The sequence below is a fragment of the Nyctereutes procyonoides genome, unplaced genomic scaffold, assembly GCF_905146905.1.
Source record: "Nyctereutes procyonoides isolate TBG_1078 unplaced genomic scaffold, NYPRO_anot_genome, whole genome shotgun sequence".
Lineage (NCBI taxonomy): Eukaryota > Metazoa > Chordata > Mammalia > Carnivora > Canidae > Nyctereutes > Nyctereutes procyonoides.
The window spans coordinates 2,171,237-2,195,400 of record NW_026575118.1 but is presented as its reverse complement, the minus strand read 5'-3'; the positions used below and the strand labels follow the sequence as shown (position 1 = coordinate 2,195,400).

Below are 24,164 nucleotides of genomic sequence, written 5' to 3'. Positions count from 1 at the left end.
CGTTAACCCTCGTCGTTAGGACTTCTAGTTTGGATTGCATCTCATTCGATTGATTTTTAATTTCTGCCTGATTGGATCTAAATTCTGCAGTCATGAAGTCTCTTGAGTACTTAATGCTTTTTTCTAGAGCCACCAGTAGCTGTATAATAGTGCTTCTGAATTGGCTTTCTGACATTGAATTGTAATCCAGATTTTGTAACTCTGTGGGAGAAAGGACTGTTTCTGATTCTTTCTTTTGAGGTGAGGTTTTCCTTCTAGTCATTTTGCTCAATGCAGAGTGGCCAAAAACAAGTTGTATTGGGAAAAGGAGAAAAAGAGAGGAGAAAAAGAAGGAAAGAGAAAAAGAAAAAAGAAAAAAGGAAGAAAAAAGGAAAAAAGAGAAAGAAAAAGAAAGAAAGGGGAAAAAAAGGGTGGGAGAAGCAATCAGAAATCAAAAAAAACAAAACAAACCAAACAAACAAACAAACAACCAAGGGGGAGTATCTTCTGATTCTGTAGACTTTAAGTCCCTTGACTTCCCCTGGAACTGGTCCGTCTAGCTGGTCTTCTGGGGGAGGGGCCTACTGTGCTGATTTTCAGGTGTTAGCACTTGGGGGAGCTGCTCTGCCCCTGCCTGGTGCAGGGCTCAGTGGGGGTTGTTTACCCCGTGAGGCCCCAGGAGGAACAACCGCAGTGGCGGGGCCAGCTCTGGAGCCCTGGAGTCAGCCCCCGCAGTAACTCTGGAGCTCTCGGTCTGCAGGGGCTGGAGGCTCCGGGGCGGGGCCGCTGATCTGCTCAGCTCGGGGCAGGAGCGTCCTCGCTCTCCTGGGCCCTCCTGGCCTCTGCCTGTCCCGCGGGGAGGCCGGATCCTGGGCTGTGTCCCGGCGCCCTGTGGTCCGGGGCCTGCGCTGGTGGATTCGCGCTCCCGCCCCGCAGCCCCCTCCGTGGAGCCGCCGCCCGAGCCCCTCCGAGTCCCACCGTGTGCGCTGCAGCCCTTAGGGAGCTCGGCGCACTCTCCCGGGGCGCAGGTGTCTGTTAGTGTCCCCGGGAGCCCGAGGGCATCCCCGCCCTCCTGGGTCCTGCTCTCACTCCCTGTGAGCCCCTTTCCGCCCGGGAAGGTTGGTGCAGCTCCTGCTTCTCCGGGACGGGGCTCTCCTGTCCTGGGGACACTCGCCCCGGCCTCAGCCCGGCTCCTCGCGGGGCCCCTCCCCCTCGGAGGCCTTTTGTTTATTTCTTTTTCCCCGTCTTCCTACCTTGATAGAAGCCCGAACTCTTTCACTCACTGTAGCGTTTCAGCTGTGTTCTCTTTAAATCTCAAGCCGAATTCGTAGATTTTCAGGGTGATTTGAAGGTTATCTAGGTAATTTGGTGGGGACAGGTGATTTGGGGACCCTACTCTTCCGCCATCTTGCCCCTCCTCCAGGTGGGCCCTAATTCAATGATTGGTGTCCTTACAAGAAGAGGGCAATTTGGACACAGACAGAGAATGCCACGTGAAGACAGAGATAGCAATTGTTGAGAGGCATCTATAAGCCAAGAGACACCAAGGATTGCTGGTCATCACCAGAGGCTAGGACAGAGGCATGGAACAGATTCTTCCTAGGAACCTTCAAAAGGAACCAATTCCACCAATGTCTGGATTTCAGACCTCTAGCCTCCAGAATCATGAGAGAATAAAATTCTGCTGTTTTAAGCTATCAGGTTTGTGTTCTATGTTATAGCAACAGGAGGAAATTAATACACCCTCCAAGGAGATTAGTGAATTCAAGGCAAGAAGTAAGTTTCCTACTTCCTCTCTTCCCTCTCATTCCATAGTATAGGAAGTGCTCTTCTCTCTTTGCTGGAGCTGACAACCACTGTGGTTTGCATTTTTTCTTTGATCCTATCCTCATACCACTTCTCTATTCTACTAGTTTGTTTTATTATTCTATTTTCCCACTGCAACTTTAGTCTCCCTCTGTATTAGATCCTTTCCCTTGACCACACTACTCTGCAAGATCCCGCTTTTCTTTCAGTTCAAGCTAAGCTAAAGGCAGTCTACATTGTCCCTATATCCTTGCCACTAATCTGTCCCCTAACTTTCTACAACTTGAATTCTTCTCATACCATCCTATTAAAACTGTTATCTTAAAAGTCACCAATATACGCATTAAACAACAAATCCTTGGCTTTGTCTCGGTGCTTACTCATCTTGTTCTCACTTAGCAATGACACTGTAGACAAAATCCTCTTCTGTAAATTTTCTCGATTTTTTTTTAAGATTTATTTATTTAATGAAGAGGAAGAGAAAAGGGTATAGGCACGATGCATGAGTTGGGGGAGGGACAGAGGAAGAGAATTTCAAGTACACTCCCCATCAAGTGCAGAGCCTAACGCAGGGCTCCACATGGTGCCTGACCTCATGACCCATGAGATCATCACCTGAGCTAAAAACAAGAGTCAGATACTTATCTGACTAAGCTACCCAGGCACCCCGCTTTTCCCTTGATTTCCAAGTCACAGCACAACATGGTTCTTTACCCTCTTAAAGGACTCACTTTCTTTTCTTTTACCAAGTCTTTTAATGAAGGCATTATCCAAAACTACTTTTGGCTCACTTTTCCTTTTTCTTTGTCTGCCATTCATTAGCTATATAAGTTCCTGCAGGACAAGTCACTTAAAACTCCCTGTGGCCTAAGTTTCCTTGCCTTTAAAATGAGAAAATAATTCCAACCTTTGGCTACTGTAAGGACTAAATGAATTCACATATGCATAGCGCTCATAACACGAATGGCACATAGTAAGAACTACATGAAGTTGCTGTTGTGGCTGCTGCCTTTATTGCTTTGGCACAAACACTCTGACAGCTATTTCCTCTGCCTTGAGTTCTCTCTTTTTTTTACTCTATGCAATAAACATAGTTGACCCTTTAACAATATGGGGGTCAGGAGTACCAACCTCTCGTGCAGTTGAGGTATAATCCATGTATAGCTTTTGACACCAAAACTTAACTACTAATAGCTTACTATTGACTGGAAGCCTTAATGATAATATAAACAGTTGATATTTTGTATGTTATGTGTATTATATACTGTATTCTTATAATAAGCTAGAGAAAATAAAACATTAGGAAAATCACAAGGAAAATACATTTACTATACTGTATTTATTGAAAAAAAATCTGCATATAAGTGGACCTATGCAGTTCAAATCTGTGCCATTCAAGAGTCAACTGGTCAACTGTACTTGCTAAGAACCTCAAATGGACAAGGTAAAAACTGCTTAGGGCCTTCAAAGATTACAAAGGTATTTATTCCTTCATGGGATACAGTCTAAGAGATTATAGTATTCAAATGATAATATGTAAGACTAGGTGACTGATCAGAAGTAATAACAAAGGAAAATCTAGATGGAAAGTCAAAGAAGGGAAGAACTATATCTGGTTGGGGAGAATCAGCAAAGGTTCAATAAAGAAGTAGCATTGAAGGATAGGATCTCTCAGGTAGAAAAGAGGAGAGAGTGCATTCCAGGCAGTGGGAATAAACTGGCAAAATCTCTGAGGTAAGGTATGAGGCATCCAAGAGAACAGCTGAAATATAAGTTATATGTAGGAGAAAAGTGGGAGATAACATTGAAAAGCTGTCATATTTTGAATGTCCTTGAGTGTCAAGGTAAAAATTTTTTATTTAATTTTGGAAGCATTAGGGAGTATGAAGATGATGTAATTAGAGTTGTATGATTAATGTGATATGATTAATCAGGCAAGAGAAACAAGTCAATCAGGAATTTCCTCTGTCAGATAGAGGAACAAAAGTTTTGTCAGAAAATGTGGATTGAATATTGGTTTGGACATTGGACATTTAGCAGTGACCTCAGCCAAGTCATTTACCCTCTCTGAACTTGTTTCCTTATAAAATAGTGTGGTAAACAGAAACTAAGATGGCCCCCATAAGTCTCAACTTTTTCATGTCCCATCAGGATTACATTACATTACATGACAAAAGGACTGTGCAGATATAAATAATTAATTGGTTGACCTTAAAACAGGGAGATTATCCAGGTAAGGCAAAACCTAATGACACAAGACCTTGAGAAGCAGAGTTTTCTCCCACTGGTTGCAAAACACAAAGTCAGGGAGACTAGAAGCATGAAGGGGATTCAACACAAGGGCTCCTGCCACCAGCCTTAAAACAGGAAGCGACAATACTCCAAGAGGCTCTGTGAGTGGATGAGGCAGACTCCAAGTGGTCTTGTTAGGAGCGGAGAACAGCCCTGCCTGATAGCCAGCAGAGGTTCTGCCAGCAATCTGAAGATGCTTGGAGGAGGATTCTTTCCCAGAGTACAGCCCAGCCAACACTTTGTGAGATCTGAGTAGAAAACCCAGCCACACTCACCAAGATCTCTGACTTAAAGAACTATCAGCTAAGCAGTGGATATTGCTTTTAAACCATTAGGTTTGTGGTGATTTGTTAGACAGCAATAGAAAACTAATACAGCAGGGATTCTAATATCTACTCTATTTTACATGATTGTTGCGAGACTCAAAAAAATGTATATACATAAATATAATTTATAGCTGTTTTCCAGTTAACATGTCATTTCTCTCAACTCCTCATCAAACAGGCTCATTTTCTTTATTTCTTTAAAGATACCACAATTACAGGCTTGTTTTGTTTAGTTGTGGGTTGGGGGCTGAAATAAAGGGCACTAGTGCCTCCTTGGAGGGAGACTGAAGTGATAGAATGTGTGTGTGAGTGTGTGTGTGTGTGTGCGTGCACACTGTGAATGTACAAATAAAGGAAGAAAGAAGTTATCAAAGGCAAAGGTTGATAAATGAAATAATGTAAAGATGAACTTGCAAAAGCATAGAATAAGTCTAGCATTAGCATGGAGTGTCACCTGAAAATCTGTGTGAGAGTAATTTATGCCACATGCAGCTTATGGACACAAGCAATTTACCAAAACCTATGTCCTTAAACATTTCTAGGTTTGTTTTGTGTCATTTGGATGCAGGGACATTTAAAACTTTGCAGATTTGTTTTGTTATAGGCTAGGGGAACTTAAAATTATGCAAGTAATGGATGTTTCCTGAGACAAAACAATACAGAGCTGTATGAAGAAATAAAGCATATTTAAATTCTACTTTCCTGAGGAAACCATAAAACTGATTAGTGGGCATCCTTCCATACCTCTTTATATGCTCAAAGAAGTATAAAAGGTTTCCTTACTCTTAAAAACCTGGAGTCATATTACACCTATTATGTATAACTTGTGTTTTTCATTTTACAGTGTACTGTGGGCATTTCTCCTAGACACTTTATACACGTATCACATTTTTTGTAACCAGGCAGAGTACTCCAAGCTACTCATTCATAAAGTGCCAATTTTCACACTCCCTAGACATTACAGATGCAAATCCTTTCATTCTCTGCAACCACAGAGGAAAATGTTAACTTATTCTTATTTGTACTTTATACAAGATTGTATTTAAAAGGATTGAGCATCCTTTCATATGTGTAGTAATTGCTTAAATTTCCTCTTTTGATTTGTCTGTTCAGATCCCTTGCCTTTTCTTTATTGGAATGTTCATTTTACTGATTTATTAATAGTCTTTATGATCAATGATATGTTTTTCAAGGACTATGACATTTGTAGATGTTTATACTTTATGACTTTAAGGAATTCCTATGGAAGTTTTACATTTTTTTATGTATCTAAACTTGTCAATTTTTTATTTTATGGCTCTTGACATTGTTATTGTGCCAATTATTTATTTTATATAAATAATCCCCCGTGTTTTCTTCTAGTACTTTGTAGTTTTAAAAAAATCTCAGGTTATTATTAGCAATAAATTATTCAGTCATCCTAACTATTTTTTTTGAATAAATGAATACCACTTACGTACTATATTTTTTACTCATTTATCTCTATCTATTTGGCTGTCTTTGTGGCAGTATTGCAATTGCAATAGCTCTATAATATGCGTACTATGGAGGAAAAGGCTCCTTCATTATTTTTGCTTGCATCTTCTTGGACACTAATTCTTATAGAGCACAAAGGGCATTACTTTCTTACGATTCACACCCCCCGCCACAAAACTGTTGAAAAATGTATTAAATGCAGAGAGTAAACTGGATATACTTGACATCTTGTTTTTCCCTCTCATGACCTTTTAGTATTTTGATAAACTCTTACAGTTTTCCTCATACAGGTTTGCTTACCTTCTTTTAGGTTTATTTCTAAGTATTTCATTATTTTCCATCAAGTCTTCTAATAGATTATTCCTCAAATAAAAGAAGGCTATTGAATTTTCATATATTTGTATTGTGTCTGGCTGCCTAACCAAATTCTGTTATTCATGAGCTTTGTATGTCATTCATACCTTACCCCAGGTAACAATCACCTAAAAATAACAATTTTGCTTCTTTCTGTAAATATTATACAGCTTATTTCTTTTTCATACTATATATTAACTTCACCTACCAAAAAACTACTTTTTAATAGTTTGATAATACATTTTCAGCCAAAATATACAGACTGTGTATATAATAATAATTATTATTATTTTACCATTCTTGATGTTAGGGAAAATGAGATGTGTAGGTGAACTTCTGTTTTCAGCAGCTTCTTTCTTCTGGTTAACAGTTGAAATAAAACTGCTAAAAGTGGAAGTTTGACCTTTGGATCCTCTGTCCAAACCCTAAAAACAGAAAAGTTAACATTGCAGCATAATTCTCACTAGCTATATTTAAATCATTTTATCGCAGAAATCATAGACACTTATAACAGAGATGTTAATTTGATGATAGATATGATATATAAATAAAATATATAACACTGACTTACCTTTTCTAGGACCAAATTATTTTAAATATAAAATGAAAATGGTTGTATCATGCTACAAATTGATAAAGTTTGGAAATAGAAATATTAATGGTATCTTCCTTATAGGGTTACTGTGAGGTTTCACTGAGATAATGCATATAAAAGCATTGGCACAGCTCCTCATACATCGTACATGCTCCATTCGTGTTAATGGCTCTTTTGACTTTGTATTTAGATAACAGTATTTTTATGAGCACCACAAATATTATTTTCTATAGTTAACACACATGTGATAGATACTTCATTGATTCATTGAAGGTTTTCTTGCCTTTTGAAGCAACTTTAACAGTTCAGGTAAAAAGATAAACTTTTTAAAGTTCATTTCTTTTTAAGCACTGTGACTATACTTTGGGTGTACCAGGATTTAAAAAGGTAATGCTAACATAATAAAGGCCATAGATGAAAAACCCATAGCTAATGAGGAAAAAACGGAGAGCTTTTCTTCTATAGTCAAGAACAAGACAGCGATGTCCACTCTCACCACTGTTATTTAACATAGTCCTGGAAGTTCTACCTACAGCAATCAGACCACAAAAAGAAGTAAAATGCATCCAACTCAGCAAAGAAGAAGTAAAACTTTCACCTTTTGTAGACGACATGACACTATACATAAAAAACATGAAAGACTCCAGGAAAAAACTGCTAGAACTGAAAAATTCAGTAAAGTTATAGGATACAAGATCAATATACAGAGATCTGTTACATTTCCCTACACCAATAATGAAGCAGCAGAAAGAGAAATTAAGGAATCAATCCCATTTACAATTATAACAAAAATAATAAGCTACCCAGGAACAAACCTAACCAAAGATATGAAAGCCTGTGCTCTGAAAAAACTGATGGAAGAAACTGAAGATGACACAAAGAAAGGGAAAGATATTCTATGCTCATGGACTGGAACAACAAACACCATTAAAATGTCTATACTACACAAAGCAGCCTACATATTTAATGCAATCCCTATCAAAATACCAATGGAATAGCAATAATACTGCTAGAACAAACAATCCTAAAATTCATACAGAAACACAAAAGACCCTGAATACCCAGAGCAATCCTGAGAAAAAGAAAAGCAAAGCTAGAGGCATCACAATTCCGGACTTCAAGTTATATTACAAACCTATAATGATCAAGACAGTATGGTACTGGCACAAAAACAGGCATATAGATCAATGGAACAGAACTGAGAACCCAGAAATGGACTCTCAACTCTAGAGTCAACTAACTTTCAGCAAAGCAGGAAAGAATATCCAATGGAAAAAAGATAGTCTCTTCAACAAATAGTGTTAGAAGAATTGGACAGCTAGACACAGATGAATGAAACTGGACCACTTTCTTACACTATACACAAAAATAAATTTGAATGGATGAAAGATATAACTGTGAGGCAGGAATCCATAAAAATCCTAGAGAACACAGGCAGCAACGTATTTGGCCTCAGCAGGAACTTCTCACTACACACATCTCTCTCTCTCTCTCTCTCTCTCTAAGATTTTATTTATTTATCCATGAGAGACACAGAGAGGGAGAGAGAGAGAGGCAGAGACACAGGCAGAGGGAGAAGCAGGTTCCATGCAGGGAGCCTGACGTGGGACTCAATCCCGGGTCTCCAGGATCAGGCCCTCGGCTGAAGGCGGCGCTAAAACGCTGAGCCACCGGGGCTGCCCATCACTACACACATCTCTGGAAGCAAGGGAAACAAAAGCAAAACTGAACTACTGGAACTTCATCAAGATTAAAAGCTTCTGTGCAGCAAGGAAACAATCAACAAAACTAAGAAGCAATCTATAGAATGGGAGAAGATATCTGCAAATGACATATCTGAAAAGGGTTAGTACCCAAATCTATCTATAAAGAACTCTTAAAACTCAACACCCCCAAAATGAATAATCCAACTAAAAATGGGCACAAGACATGAATAGACATTTTTCCAAGGGAGAATACAGATGGCCAACAGACACATGAAAAGATGTTCAACATCACTTATCATGAGGGAAATGCAAATCAAAACTACAATGGAGCTATTCCCTTACACCTGGTCAGAATGGCTAAAATCTACGAAACAAGAAACAAGGTGTTGGCGAGGATGTGGAAAAAGCGGAACCCTCTTGCACTGCTGGTGGGAATGCAAATTGGTGCAGCCACTCTGAAAAGCAGTATAGATGTTCCTCAAAAAGTTAAACAGAACTACCCAATGATCCAGCAATCACACTACTAGGTATTTACCCAAAGAATACAAAAATACTAATTCCATTATAGAAAGAGCTTGAATGTCCACCGACTGATGAATGGATAAAGAAAATGTGGTATACACACACACAGGAGTATTACTCAGCCATAAAAGAGTGAAATCTTGCCATTTGCAACAATGTAGATAGAGCTGGAGAGCATTATGCTAAGTGAAGCAAGTTAGAAAAAGACAAATACCACTGATTTCACTCATATGTGGAATTTTAGAAACAAAATAACTGAGCAAAGGGCAAAAAGAGAAGGGGGGGCAAACGAAGAAACAGACTCTTAACTATAGAGAACTGACAGTTACCAGAAGGGAGATGGATGGGGGGGTGGGTTGGGTTAAACAGGAGATGGGATAAAAAAAAAAAAAAAAGATAAGGCAAAGCACTTAGGGATCCTTAGGTGCATATAACAGCACAATCTTTCTATAGCACAGAATCTATCCATTAGCGTACTTTCCACAAAACAGTAACTATATAGTCCATAACATGTAATTCATCTGTACTTTATAAGTAAAATATTATGAGGGCAATATTCAATTATGGAGCTACCGCAGGGTTTTATTCCTAGCTCTAGATCTTTCTAGCTTACAGATGCTTAATAGAACATAACTACTTCCCTGATATTCACTCCTTTACTCTAAAGGTAATTTCTTTGCTTTCAGAATAGTTTCCTTTTCCTCTCCTCCTTCCTAATTCACTGATTTCCATTTGCCTTTTCAGAATTAGCTCATATACCATGTAGCAGAAACATTCACGATTACCAAGGATTGACTCTCCCACATTCCCGACTCTCTTATAGATAATGTGGGATCATCTGATTCATTTTCATAGGACCACAAGTATAAACTTTGCTTGCCTACTGACTAGATTTAGGTTCAGTGAAGACTCATTAGTATTTACGTGTTAGGATTAGTCTACATGAGCCAGTCTATTAGACATGTTGCCCAACTAAAATAATCTTCTAATAGATGTAATATATGAATCTGGTACCACAATCATAAACAGTATCATTTAGAGTCCTGTACAAAACCTACAATGTGATGAGTGGCTCAACAAATGCCTATAATAAATAATTCACTTATTGACTATTTGCTATATAGGCATGGTGTTATATTAAGTACCTTAATATACCATTCCTCTGAGATATGTATTTATACCTCACTATGCGAATAAGGAAACTGAAGGACCAAGCCCAAGTTCACAGAGCTGGTAAGTGGGATTTCAAGCTCTGAATGACCCTGAAGTCTGTACCCTTAAATAACCATATATCAATCTCTCCATATAGTAGCTATCACTATTAAGAGTTTATCCTGTGACAGTAGGTATGTTACACGTATCAGCCTGTTTACGCAACACTTTGTGGCTACTCTAGATTTTTACAGATATATGCTGAATGAAAATTCTATAGCTTTAGAAGCAATTCACGTAAGCAGAGGAAATCAACATAAGGAGAAAAACTTAAGTGTATTTTAAGGAAATTAGGTCCTAGCAATCTAGGAAAGACTCAATACTTTATTTTCCTCCTGCTTCTTCTACCCCTTCTCAATAAAAGAAGTTCCTAAAGAACATTGCTTAGTTCACTTGTGGATTCTCTGAATAATAAAAAATAACTAATTCAATCAACAAATCCATTTAACAATCAATTCTAATCTCTAACAGATTCCTGAGGAAAGAGAAAACTGGGGAATGCGATAATAAGACAGTGATATCCAGTATTTTTCTTGGTAAATTATAGCAATACACTCAAATTCACAGAACAAGTATGTTGATTAGAAAAATAAAATCAGGGGGATCCCTGGGTGGCTCAGCGGTTTAGCGCCTGCCTTTGGCCCAGGGTGCGATCCTGGAGTCCCGGGATCGAGTCCCGCATCAGGCTTCCAGCGTGGAGCCTGCTTCTCCCTCCTCCTGTGTCTCTGCCTCTCTCTCTCTCTCTCTCTATGTCTATCATAAATAAATAAATCTTAAAAAAGAAAAAGAAAATCAAAATAAACTATACATTTGAAAAAGTAAATCATTCCTTACTATAAATATGAGGATACTTAAAAATTTTGTTAACTACTAGGGCCATGTTTGCTTACTTGTATGTTTTGTTCTATAGAACATCTTAATACTAGTGGGAACAAAAGCCAAATTTGATGAATTATATTTCATTTATAAATAGTAATTAATAAAATAACCAATTTGTGAAATGAGATCAATGAATATAGCCTCTCAGTTATGTAGCTTTGCCGACTTAGCTTTAAATATCTGCAATAATTTAATATACCAAGGGCAGTGTTGTTTTTCATTGATAACTGTCAGAAACAGTTAACTGCTATCTAGGACTGAGCAACAACAGGATTTAGGGAGCAGTGTAGTTGAAACAGAGAATCAGATAGGGAGAATGGCCCAGTGAGATGAGACTGAAAGGCAGAAACCACATCATGAAGCCCTCAAGCCATGGAGTAGAAATGATGTGCTAGAAGGAGAAAAGGGAAAAATCACTGAGGACTTCTAAGCAGGGTGTGACATGATAATATCTGTAACCTAGCAAAATTATTCTGTCAGCAGTGTAAGGAAGAGGCTAGAAGGAAGTAATACTAAAAGCTAAACCAGGCCTATCAGAGAACATAAAGTCTGAAGAACCAAGACAACAGGAATAAGGAATGAGGAGTCATGAAAGGCTGGGCCAAAGAAATGGCATGATATAACAGTTACTTCAGTTCCAAATGTGAAGCATAGTAAGAATCACAAAATGTTTCTGTCAATTACAAAATAAATAATATAAAATGCTTTATTTCAAAGTTCAAGAGAACAGGCACTCTTTGACACCTCATGATAAACAAGAGGGTGTATGACTTAAGAATATGTAAAAACTCGAAAATTCTAGACTTGGTTTTATAAGAATATGATTTGCGAGTGACCGGAAAAGGAATCAATGCACACTAGGTAAAATCATGTTTCTTGTGCCAAAATAATGGATTTTTTTCCTAATTGACAAGGTTATCATCATGCCACTGTCACATAGTAACTGTTATACAAAACTAATATAAGGACAGAACTGTGGGAAATACGGACACACTTCCTTTTATTACACTTTATTTTTCACAGATACTGCATTTTTACAAATTGAAGTTTTGTGGAAACCCTGGATCAAGAAATCTATCAGCACCACTTTTCCAGCAGCATTTACTTACTTTGGGTCTCTGTGTCACATTTTGATAATTCATGCAATATTTTAAACTTTTTCATTATTATTATTATTCTGTAATTAATGATCTTTGATGTTACTATTGTAATTGTTTCCACAAATCACACCCATAAAAGATGGCAAACTTGATTAAGTGTGTGTGTTCTGACTGCTTCATGACCAGCTGTTCTCCCATCTCTCTCCCTCTCCCACTTCCCTACTCCCTGAGTCACAACAATATTGAAATTAGACCAACTAAAAACCCTACCATGGCCTCTAAAGTATTCAAATGAAGTCAAGAGTTGCATACTCTCACTTTATATCAAAAGCTAGAAGTGATTCAGCTTAGGGAAGAAGATATGATGATGTATGAAATGTGTGAAAATTAGGCCTCTTGCTCCAAACAGCCAAGTTGTGCATACAAAGGAAAAGTTCTTGAAGGAAATTAAAAGTGCTACTCCAGTGAACACACAAATTATAAGAAAACAAAATAGCCTTACTGCTAATACAGAGAAAGTTTTAGTGGTCCACATAGAGGATCAAACCAGCCACAACATTTCCCTTAAGACAAAACCTAATCCAGGGATCCCTGGGTGGCTGGCGCAGCGGTTTGGCGCCTGTCTTTGGCTCAGGGCGCGATCCTGGAGATCCGGGATCGGGTCCCACGTCGGGCTCCCGGTGCATGGAGCCTGCTTCTGCCTGTGTCTCTGCCTCTCTGTGTGTGTGTGATTATCATGAATAAATAAAAATTAAAAAAAAAAAGACAAAACCTAATCCAGAGCAAGACTCTAACTCTCTGAAATTCTATGAAGGATGCGAGAAGTGCGGAAGCTACAGAAAAGTTGGAAGCCAGCAGAAGGTGCTTCATGAGGTGTAAAGAAAGAAGCCATCTCCATAACATAAAAGTGCAAGGGAAGCAGCAAATGCTGATATAGAAGCTGTAACAAGTTATCCAGATTTGGCTAATTCATGAAGCCAGCTGCACTAAACAAGTTTTTCAGTGTAGACAAAATAGCGTATTGGAAGAAGATTCACGTAAACTATAAAACTTTCATAGAAAGGGGAAGTTAATAAATACCTGGTTTCAAAAGACAAGCTGATTCCCTTTCTACTAGGGGCTAATGCAGATGGTGATTCTAAGTTGAAGCCAATGCTCACTGGCCATTCCAAAAACTCTAGAGCCCTTAAATATTATGCTAGATCTATTCTGCTTGTACTCTTAATAGTGGAATAATAAAGCCTGGGTGACGGCACATCTGTTTACAACATGGTTTACTGAGTAAGCCTGCTGTTGAGACCTACTGCTCAGAAAAAAGATGTCTTTCTAAATATTACTGCTACTGACAATGCACCTGGTCACCTAGGAACGCTGATGGAGATGTACAATGAACTGAATGCTGTTTTCATACTGCTAACACAACATCCATTCTGTAGCTCATGGATCAAGGAGTCATTTTGACTTCTAAGTCATATTTAAAAAATACATTTCATAAGGATGTAGCTGCCCTAGATAGGAATTCCTTTGATGGATCTGAGCAAAGTCAAATGAAAACCTTCTGGAATGAAAACCTTCTGGAAAGGATTCACCATTCTACATGACATTAAGAAAATCTGTGACTCAGGGGAAGAGGTCAAAATATCAATATTCACAGGTGTTTGGAAGAAGTGGATTCCAACCCTCATGGATGACTTTTAAGGGGTTCAAGATTACTGTGGAGAAGTTACTGCTAATGTGGTAGGAATAGCAAGAAAACCAGATTTAGAAGTGGAGCCTAAGATGTGCCTGAACTGCTGCAATCTCAGGATAAAACTTCAACAGATGAGGAGTTGCTTCTTATGGATGAGCAAAGAAAGTGGTTTCTTGAGATGAAATCTAGTCCTGGTAAAGACTATTGAAATGTCAACATAAACTTAGTCGATAAAACAGAGGCAGGGTTTGAAACAACTGTCTTCAATTTGGAAAGAAGTACTATTGTGGATATAATGCTATCAAACAACATCACATGCTACAGAGTAATCATTTGTGAAAGGAAGAGTCAATTGATACAGCAAATTTCATTGTCTTATTTTAAGAAACTGCCATAGCCACCCCAACCTTCACCAATCACCACCCTGATCAGTCAGCAATCATCAAGGCAAAGCCCTCCACTAGCAAAAAACAAAACAAAACAAAACAAAAATTATGACTTAATGCTCCGATGATGGTTAGCATTTTTTAAAGCAATAAAGCATTTTTAAATTAAGGTATGTACATTTTTTCTCAAGATATTATGCTTTTATATACTTAATAAGCTACAGTATAGTACCAACATAATTTTATATGTATTGGGAAATGAAAAAAATTTCATTTGACTCACTTATTGTGACACTTGCTTTATCGCAGTGGTCTGGAATTGAACTTGGAGTATCTCTGAGGCATGTATGATATGAGCTGACAAAGAAGATAAAGAATCAATAGCCAAAGAGATGTGCAATCCAAGAAAAGGTGATGTGTTACAAATGAAGGGAGGATCAAGTTTCAAGAGAAATGGGTAGATAATGTTAAAGAATGGAGACTGGTTAGGTCTAAAATGTGCCTACTAGAATGATCAACTGTGAAATCTTGGGGACACTGGAGACAACAGATTCAGTAGAATGCTGGTGGCAGAAACTATATGAACTGGACTAGTGAATGACTGGGAAATTAGGAAATGCAGGCAAAGAGCAAGGATTGCTCTGTCCAGAAGTTTTACAGAAGAGGAGAAAGGCTAAATGGCTGGAAGGGGACAAAGGTTTGAGGGAAGGTAACACTGAGCATATTTCATGGCTGCCAAACCCAATGTTTGCTTCTATGGTCCCCACAGCATTACTGCTATTCTTTGTGCAGGAATGGCCACAGATGGGAGCAGAGATAGGCACTCAACCAGAAGGCAGCCATCTGTAGCCTGGGTGGCCACATGTTAGGTGGCCTGGCATAAAGAGCATTGATGCTTTCTAGTATGTAATCAGAAAGAGGTCTTTCCAGATTTTAAATGAAGGAATATGGAAACGAGTGCCCGCCCAAGAGTGAGAGAACAGCAGAGGTACAGAGAGCAGCCAATCTCTGTTCCAGTTTGCTCTCTGGTTCTGATCTATGTGTGTGTATCATTCCAATAAACCCCCCTTTTCCTAAGGGAGGCATATATGGGCTGGCTTTCTGTTCCTTGTATTAAAAAACAAAAACCTTACAAGACAATGGGGAAAAATCCTTGGTCTAGTAAGTCTTTTAAGATGGCTATGTTCCCGATACTTTATACTTGAAATGACATGAAACAATCATGTACAATTTCAGAGGCTGACAGCACACTACAGATGATTAATAAAAGCAAACTTGCAAAACTGCCATTGCCTCAGACTAGCTCATAGAAGAGAAATCTTACACATAACCTAATACTTTCACAAGAGAAAAACAGGGCAGCATTGTTTGGCCATGGTAAACTAAAAAATAGAGAATGAACTCAAGAAGCTATTGGGTACTGACATCAAACATCAGACTAAATTGAAGGTTAGAGAACATTACTGAGTCTTCTAAGAATTGGATCTACCACAGTTTATTACATCTGGTTTCCTGAGGAGTTTTGGAAATGCAATCTATGAGTCCTACAGCAGAAGAACACTAAGGATGAAGCCCTGGAATGTGGCCAGCCTACAAGCAGTGGGCTGGATGTGTTGAAGAATAGAGAGTAGCAGAATACCTAACCAGCTGTTACAGATTGAGGATAAGCACAAATAGGGAACACAGGGGGTAAAAAAAAAATCAAGAATTCATTGAAGAAAAAAAAACCCTCAAAAATATTTAAACCTGGCATAATAAATAATAGACTTGACTCTCTAGGCAAAGGTTCAACAAATAGCAGAAAAATTTCATGTACTAATTACGTAACTAATCAAAGATCATATTTCACAAGTACTTAAAATGGACCTCAGTGGTCTCTTTGACTATTCATAGTCATAAATAATTTCAAAAAATATAGACAAATACTTAGAGTATGTTCTGCTATTGTTAATATATAATATTGCCAATCTTATTTTAAATTTTAATACAAACTTCTATTTCCAACCTTTACTAAGTATCAAACTACACCTGAGTTATATTTCTGATTTATCATATTTTTAAAAAAGACTTTATTTGGGGCACTGGGGTGGCTCAATGGTTGAGCATCTGCCTTTGGCTCAGGTCGTGATCCCACTGTCCTGGGATAGAGTCCCACATCAGGCTCCCTACAGGGAGCCAGCTTCTCCCTCTGCCTATGTCTCTGCCTTTCTGTGTCTTTCATGAACAAATAAAACCTTAAAAATATGTATTTTATTTATTTATTTATTTATTTATTTATTTATTTGTTATTGTTTGTTTGTTTATTTATTAGAGAGAGAGAGTATAAGCAAGGCAGAGGGAGAGGGGGGAGGGAGAAGCAGACTCCTCACTGAGCAGGGAGCCTGATGGGGGCTCAATCCCAGGACCCTGGGATGATGACCCAAGTGGAAGGCAGATGCCTTCTCGACTAAGCCGAGCCTCCCAGGCGCCCCTTTATCATATTTATCACCAGGTGCTAGTAAGACAGATATTCATGGTTTTCCGTGATAACTTTTGTACTGGATACCAAGTTCCATCATATTCAGGATTCTGGTAAAATTTACCTTGCTTATCCTCTATCCCCCAAAACCTGCTGCAGAAGATAAAACATTTCTGTTCACATTCTAAACCAATCACTGATAAAAGAATACGTTGGCTCTCTGTTCCATCATGAAACACATTTTAAAACCATAATATCTCACTATCTTAGAGTTTCTGAATTAAAATATTTTAAATTGAATTCCTATATCTACAAAATTAATTATTCATAACATGTTTTAAATTACTAGTTTTGTGAACAAGCTGGGAAATGTTTGCATTTTAAACCATATCAAGTGAAAATTAATATTACATTCCAGCTATTTAGAAGGTCAATTGGCAGAAGTTTTACTTACTGAAGAGACAAACACTACAAATATATAGATAGGTGGACTCTGCATAGAGCTCTGTGATGAGGTCAGCTCTGGATGCAAAGCTGTCACAGGGATCCAGTTAACAGGACATGTTAAATTGTGTTTAGTATCTTCTGAGAGGTAGATAAAGTATTTTAGAAAATGCTCCATACAATAAATAACGATTAGGCATTCTAAAATGTTCAATAACACTTGGTTGGTTGGAAAATACACTTATGTAGAATACTGGTCATCAATAATGCCCAATAAAAAGCAAACAAAGAAAATTCAACATATGTTACGGTAGTGGCTCTCAAACTTTCTGGTCTCAGGATCCCTTTACACTCTTAAAAATTACTGCATGTATTAATTCCTTTTAAGATAACAATAAACCCATTTATGGAAAATATATTTTCTCAAACAACAAAAAAATCTTAGTGAAAAGAATGGCATTTACATTTTGCAAATCAATTTTTTAACAACTGACTTCACAGAAGACAACTGGATCCTTCTATCTGCTTCTGTGTTCAATCTGTTGCAATACCAAGTCACGGTATCCTTTAGTAAACTACACTCTACACCCAGGAGAATGAGTAGCAATAAGACAAGACAAATGACATCTTCATATCATAAAAGTAGTTTCGACCTCATGGACCTCTGTAAGGATGAGGAAGACAACACTTTGAGGACTGCTACAATAGGGATAAACAATAATTAAAATTACGAATGAATTAAAGATATCTTGGGAGGACAAGAGGATATCATCTAGATCTACACTGTCTAATATGCCATTTGCTAGAGGGGGATATGCAGCACTTGTAATGTGCTAATCCAAACAGATATTTAGTAAGTGTAAAATACACAATTTTCAAAGGCTTTGTATGAAAAAAAAGAGGTAAAGTAGAGCAACCAGTGTCTATATTGATTAAATACTGAAATGATAAATTTCCAGATATGTTGGGCTAAATAAAATATATTAAAAGTAACTTTACCTCCTTTTTCATTCTTTTTGATGTAGCTATTAGAAAATTTTAAATTACATATGTGGTTCGCATTGTGTTTCTCCTGGACAGAGCTCATCTAGACAGATGAAAACATATTTTCCTACATTAGATCCAATATAGCATACAAACTTAGGAAAAAGAAGAGAATTATTCTGATTCAGAATATCCCCACATAATTTTTGGAAGAAGGGATTTGCTGGAAAGGTAATGAATTTAAATATGGTATAAAATACTCCACAGACAAAGCATAAGAGATCTCTAAATGAATAAAAACTGAGTTTCTTGCTTTGGTAATCTCTGATATGGATATAGGGACAATAGCAATCTATACTTTGGAGCATACCTCACCAAATTTATTTTTCAAATCTAAAGATAAATATTTCAGCAACAGGTTAAGTACTCCTAATATAATGCATAATGCATGTATCATTCAGTATCAATGAATCCAGAGACTACCTATAATGCACAGAAAAAGTACAGAAAGTAGCTTCCTATGATACTGAGTGAAGGCTAGTGTGTCAAAAGACAGGTGAAAAAAAAAAGTACATTTATATGTTTTAAGCTAAAATAAAAAATATTTAAGATAGTCTGCTTTACCAACTTTTTATAGAAACTGACCAAGTAGGGTCATATCAGATGAGAGGGCTCAACTATATTTACAAAGGGGACTATTTTAGGCCCTGTTACTGGGTAAAGATACTTTTTCTTTTTTGTATGTTTTTTTCACAGTTCCCTATTAGGGTGCTGGGTTATAAAATCAGAAGTGCTAACTTTGCTGGACAGCCTTCTATTAAGATGTGAAAAGTTAGCTATTTGCAAGGTGTGAACTTCCCTCTCAGACTAAGTAGCACCAGTCCAAGTGGAATTGCTTTTTAAGTGATATAAACCACCTCTTTCAAAGGAGACTAGGAAATAAGGATGTGGATTCTGAAACAAAATTTCGACACCAAGAAAGTTACAATGCAATTAATCTTACAAAGAACTGAAAACTTAATACAAAAGAAATGTTAGTCCCGAAGCTCAGAAAATTCAGTGTTCACTCATCAAGAAGGCAAGGTGGCATGGGGGAGAGTCTATTCACTTATTTTACAACCTCGGAAAAGAAAAAAATTGCAGCAATAGATTATCATTATATAGTAAAATACTATTTTAAAAATGTATGATTTGATGCAATCACAATTCCTCAACCAATCTGCTGTTCTTTAATAAAAACATGTGGATCAAAACCAAGTGATTTTGAAATAGAGCTTTCTTTAATGACTAGGCTCAGACTTCCTACAGACTTTTCAATTCAGTTGAATTAGTAACATTTCAGTAATTTCTATGCTTAAAAGGCATATTCATTTACTATAATCATTCCCCAAAACATGTTTTTTGACTGCTTACCAAAATGTTACTAAGTTACAAATACCAACTTAGGAACAACTAGTTACTCATATAAGGTTTACTAGTCTAACCTTTTTGCAATGCAAGAAGGAATCCTTCACCCACAGAGTAAACTTATATTAGAAACAAAACAAAACAAAAACAGGAGAAAAAGTAGGGAAATCAAAGCTTTCCAGAGTTTTCTCAGCTCCACCCACTTCCTTATTTGTCTTGTTGATCTTTCTCTACTCTGTCTTCCTCAACTCAAAAAATAAGCAAGTTAATTTCCAAACTCTATGCCAAAATAAGGTGCTACTCTCGCAACACTAGTTCTACCCTTTTGAAGCTATTTGTTTTCCTCTTCAAAAAGAAATGTATCTGACCCCAGGCATACACCAGCCCCAAAGAGTTCAGAGAATGCATGATGTCCTCTCATTCAGTGTGTGTATGTGTGTGCGCGCCACAGTGGAAAAGGAAGATGGGGGTGGTACAGGACTGGAGGCTTGATATAGAACAGTAGGAAGGAAAGTACCAAAGCCACAGGACAGAATTAGAAAGGGCTGGCTGGCTTACAAACAGATTTCCAGCTACAGAGGTTGGTTTGAAGATAGCAATAATAAAATCATCATCCAACATTTATTGAGTGCTCACTATGTCCTAAAAAATGCCTATGTATATTAATTTAATCTTCTCACTATGGTTCAGTATCTTACAGGGTACTCTTGGAGGTTCCCTGGTTCATAAGTTACAATGACCACTTTTCTCCAATTGTTACATAGAGTCAAATTACTTGTGTCCTAACATCCTGAATTAGTTACAGTTGAGAGAATAAGCAGGCAACTACATAATGGCCATGCAGTTAAAAAAAATTGACAGATTTTACAACCCACTCAAAATTAGAGACACCCTGGATATGTATTAATATAGCTATCACCCTCCTTTTTGTGTCTTAAAACTGATTATTTTTCTTTAAAGAGATCGCTTTGTTTTACATAGAAAATTCTTTCATTCATACCATTAAAACTGACACTATCAGATATCCTAGAACACACCTTCTCCTCCATAATAGTTCTGTCTCTGTTAACAAAATTTTGAACAAACTTGTCACTGGACCACATCCTCTTCTCAAAAATAACAAATATTGCTTTAGGTGCAGGCTCTTTGAACCACATTGCCCTGACCATAGATACGGTATATAGAAAGAACATGGGTTTCTGAGTCAGAAACATCTCAATTTTAAACCAAATTTTTCTCCTTACTAGCCATTTACCCTTCAGCAAGTAACAGGTAATCTCGGTGACTCTTGGATTCCTTTTCTGTGACATGAGAATAGCTTCCACACCATCATAGTGGTTGTGGTGATTGTTTTTGATTGCAATCTGACTAAGCAAGAGATACAGGGAAGATGCTTAGCATACAGTAGGTACTCAAATACTAGCTTGTATACTACTTATATATATTTAACATATACATATATGATGTATTTTTATAACATCTGTGGTTTATTAAATTGCCTAAAACACCTACGGCATCACAGCCTTCACTCTTTCCCGTCTCACCTCTTATTTAAAACACAATGGACAAAGGGCACAAGAGTCTTCATATATAAGATCGTTCCAAATGCCTACATGATCAGTGTTTATGTGAGTTCACACACACATATGTGTACTTGGAATGCTGTTGGCTGGATTGCCTTTTGATGTAAACATTTTTCTCTGAATTTGTCTGGAAACTATAGAATCTTTTTCCGTATCAATCTTCCTTCTTTTCTATTCTGTTCTCTAATAAGGTTCCACATCACATGGGTTCTTCCATCTCTTTCCATTATCACATGGCCACCACCTGAGTGGATGCACCCGTCACCTTGGGTACCAACTTCAAAGCTCAAAGCTCCTTCCTTTGTGCCCTTCCTCCTCCCCCTCCAGGCCAACTACTGCTAACCACTACTGTGGATTTCATTGTCGTTCCTCTATTTTAAGCAACTCCAGGGGCTTCCCACTAACCACAGGGGGGAAAAAAAAAGTCCATACTTCTGTGCCTAGTGATCTGGCTCCAGCCCCCATGCAATCTTACTTACCTCCCACAAGTTCCCAGCACGCTTCCATTGGGCTCACTGTATTACTCCCTAATGCTTTTCCTTAAGCCTTGTTCATGTTATTTTCCCCACTGGATCACTTACCCCACTTTCTTTTGCCCATCCAAATCCTATCATCCTCCAATGGCCAGCTGGCTTAAATAATTACCTTTACTTGAAGGCCTTTCTTCTTAGTTCTGCACACAATGGTTTCCTTTCTCTGGTCTCCTAGAGTGCAAATTGTTTCTACAGCTCATTGTGACTTGCTTTCCTTTGTTATGCTTCCATGTGTTAGCCCTGCTTCCTCTGAGGCTGGAATTCTCTTAAACCATGTTTTTGTGTTTTCTGTAGTATCCAGTCCAAAGCTAAACATAACAGATGTTCAATAATGTTTTGGCTAGTGGCTTCACGAAGCCCACGTATACACACCTGACACAACATATATGAACTTCTCATGCCTGCTACTTCCTATCAAATCCTCTTCACAAACTTTATGCTTGCCCTCAAAACCTCCTCCTCCTCACCTTCTGTTCCACCTCCTTGACAAGTCTTCTGACCTTCGTTGTGGGCAAACTTCCCTTTGAAATCCTAAATTGATTTTCTCCATTTTCCTTCACCTTCCTGACTTAATTAAATCTGGCTCTTGCTTGAACCCATTTCATTCCTTGCTAACCTATCCTGTGGAGAACCTCCTCCCTCTTCTTGTTCACCTGGTTTAAATGCTGAAGTAGACAAACTCATCCTCACTTGCCACTATTATTTCTTTTCTTTTTAAAAGATTTTATTTATTTTATCTGAGAGAGAGAGCACGAGCCCTCGCTCATGCCAGGGGAGAGAGAGGGTGACAGAGAATCTTAAGCAGAGTCAGCACTGAATGTAGAGCCCCATGCAGGGCTCGAGCGCCAAAACCAAGAGTCGAACACTTAACCGACTGAGCCACCCAGCCACTATTATTTCTACTCTTCCTTTGACCATTTTCTTCTTCCTTATTCACCATTCCCCCCCCCCCAACTTTTGGATTATATCAGTAACTAATTTACAATATTCTCCTCCGCTCTCTCAACCTCAGTAGATTCAATGTTCATATCACCATCCCTTTGTAGCCAAGTCCTGCTTCCAATTCCTCAACTCTCTGGACCTCTCCACAGCAACAAGGCCAAACCATGCACCCTGATGGTTTTCTGAGGTCTCTATCTTGAGCCTCTTGAGGATCTCTTAACTAGAACTGCTAGAACCACCATTTCTCTCCATTCCCCCACCCCCTTGATTTCTGATGTGCCTTTCATTTAATCCATACCTTTCACCAGTCGATTTCAAATGTTGCTCCATAAACTAAGTAGACTTGAAGAAATGTAGTTAAAATACAGATTTCATAGAGCACTTAATTTAGCACATAAAGCATGAATTTTCAATCTTAGCTACATCTGAGAATTAAAAAGAGTCTAAGGCCCATCCATAGAAATTCATTCAACTGGTTTGCAATAGAAACTGAGCAATGATGGCTCTAAAAGTTCCCCAGGTGGTTCCACTGTGCATCAAAGGCTGAAAACAGTTGCTCTGAGGTGAGACCTTCGAATCAGGAATCAGGATTTTAATGTGCCACCAGGGAAACGCTGGTCAGTCAGGTTTGAGAACATTTTGTTAGGCACTTCCAGGCTAGAATGGACTTCCCTCACACTAAAGTGGTCTTAGAATCAATCACTTTAGGGCTGCTTTTTCCAGCACCCTCAATCCCACCCTTGCACATTTCTTTATACTTCTAGGATATAGTCCCAGGTCTTCAAGCTTAATTTGGGTCATCGTAACCTGGCTTTCTTCTTATGCTAGGCAGTTGTCACTCTAAATTATTTCCAAAATAAATAAATAAATAGATAAATAAATTATTTCCAAACTCCCATAAAAATGTAATAGAATGATTTTTGGAAAAAGCCAATAATGTAGGGTCCCATTAATTGAGTCATAAACTTAGTCTACATAGAACTGTTCACCTGGGGCAAAAAAGAATCACTAAAGTGGCCCAAAGACAAAGTTACTGATGGTAATCAGGTTCCTAAGCAAACCTCCAGAAGCTTCATCTAATCCGCACCAGAGGCTGAAAAACAACCAAACAGGCCACAAACTGTCTTTTCCTGCTCCTCCACACCAAGGCCTTCCAAGTCACCTGCTGCTGAACTCAGACATCATCCCAACTCTCCTGCCCTCTGGAGGGCTAAACACATATTTTCCATTCAAGGTTTTAAAAACCTAAGACTCTACTCTTGTTTAGCTAGTAGTAAAAATCCATAAACCTTTATTCATACTTCTGAAATCCTATAAGCTTTTAAAACTGAAAGGTTTTTATAACTCATATGTTGACAAAACATATACCTGACCTAAACTCTGACAATCCAACCTGATGTGAACTGATATGAAGCTATTAACACTTAAGCCTGCCTTTACCTCACTTGGTGTGAACACACACATACATTTCACTCCAGAGCTACTGACAT

At 38.0% G+C, this 24,164-nt stretch overlaps 1 protein-coding gene across 3 annotated transcripts in view; it reads right to left on the bottom strand.

The window, feature by feature from the left end:
* HECTD2 (HECT domain E3 ubiquitin protein ligase 2) overlaps nucleotides 1-24,164 on the bottom strand; it is a 75,314-nt gene that overhangs the window by 49,314 nt on the left and 1,836 nt on the right. For all 3 annotated transcript variants that reach the window (XR_008665593.1, XM_055334417.1, XM_055334419.1), the window contains exon 2: nucleotides 6,529-6,658. Coding sequence is in view for 2 of the 3 variants with exons in the window: in XM_055334417.1 (XP_055190392.1) it covers nucleotides 6,529-6,658 (130 nt within the window). In the remaining variant the exon portion in view is untranslated. The remainder of the gene's footprint in view (nucleotides 1-6,528; nucleotides 6,659-24,164) is intronic.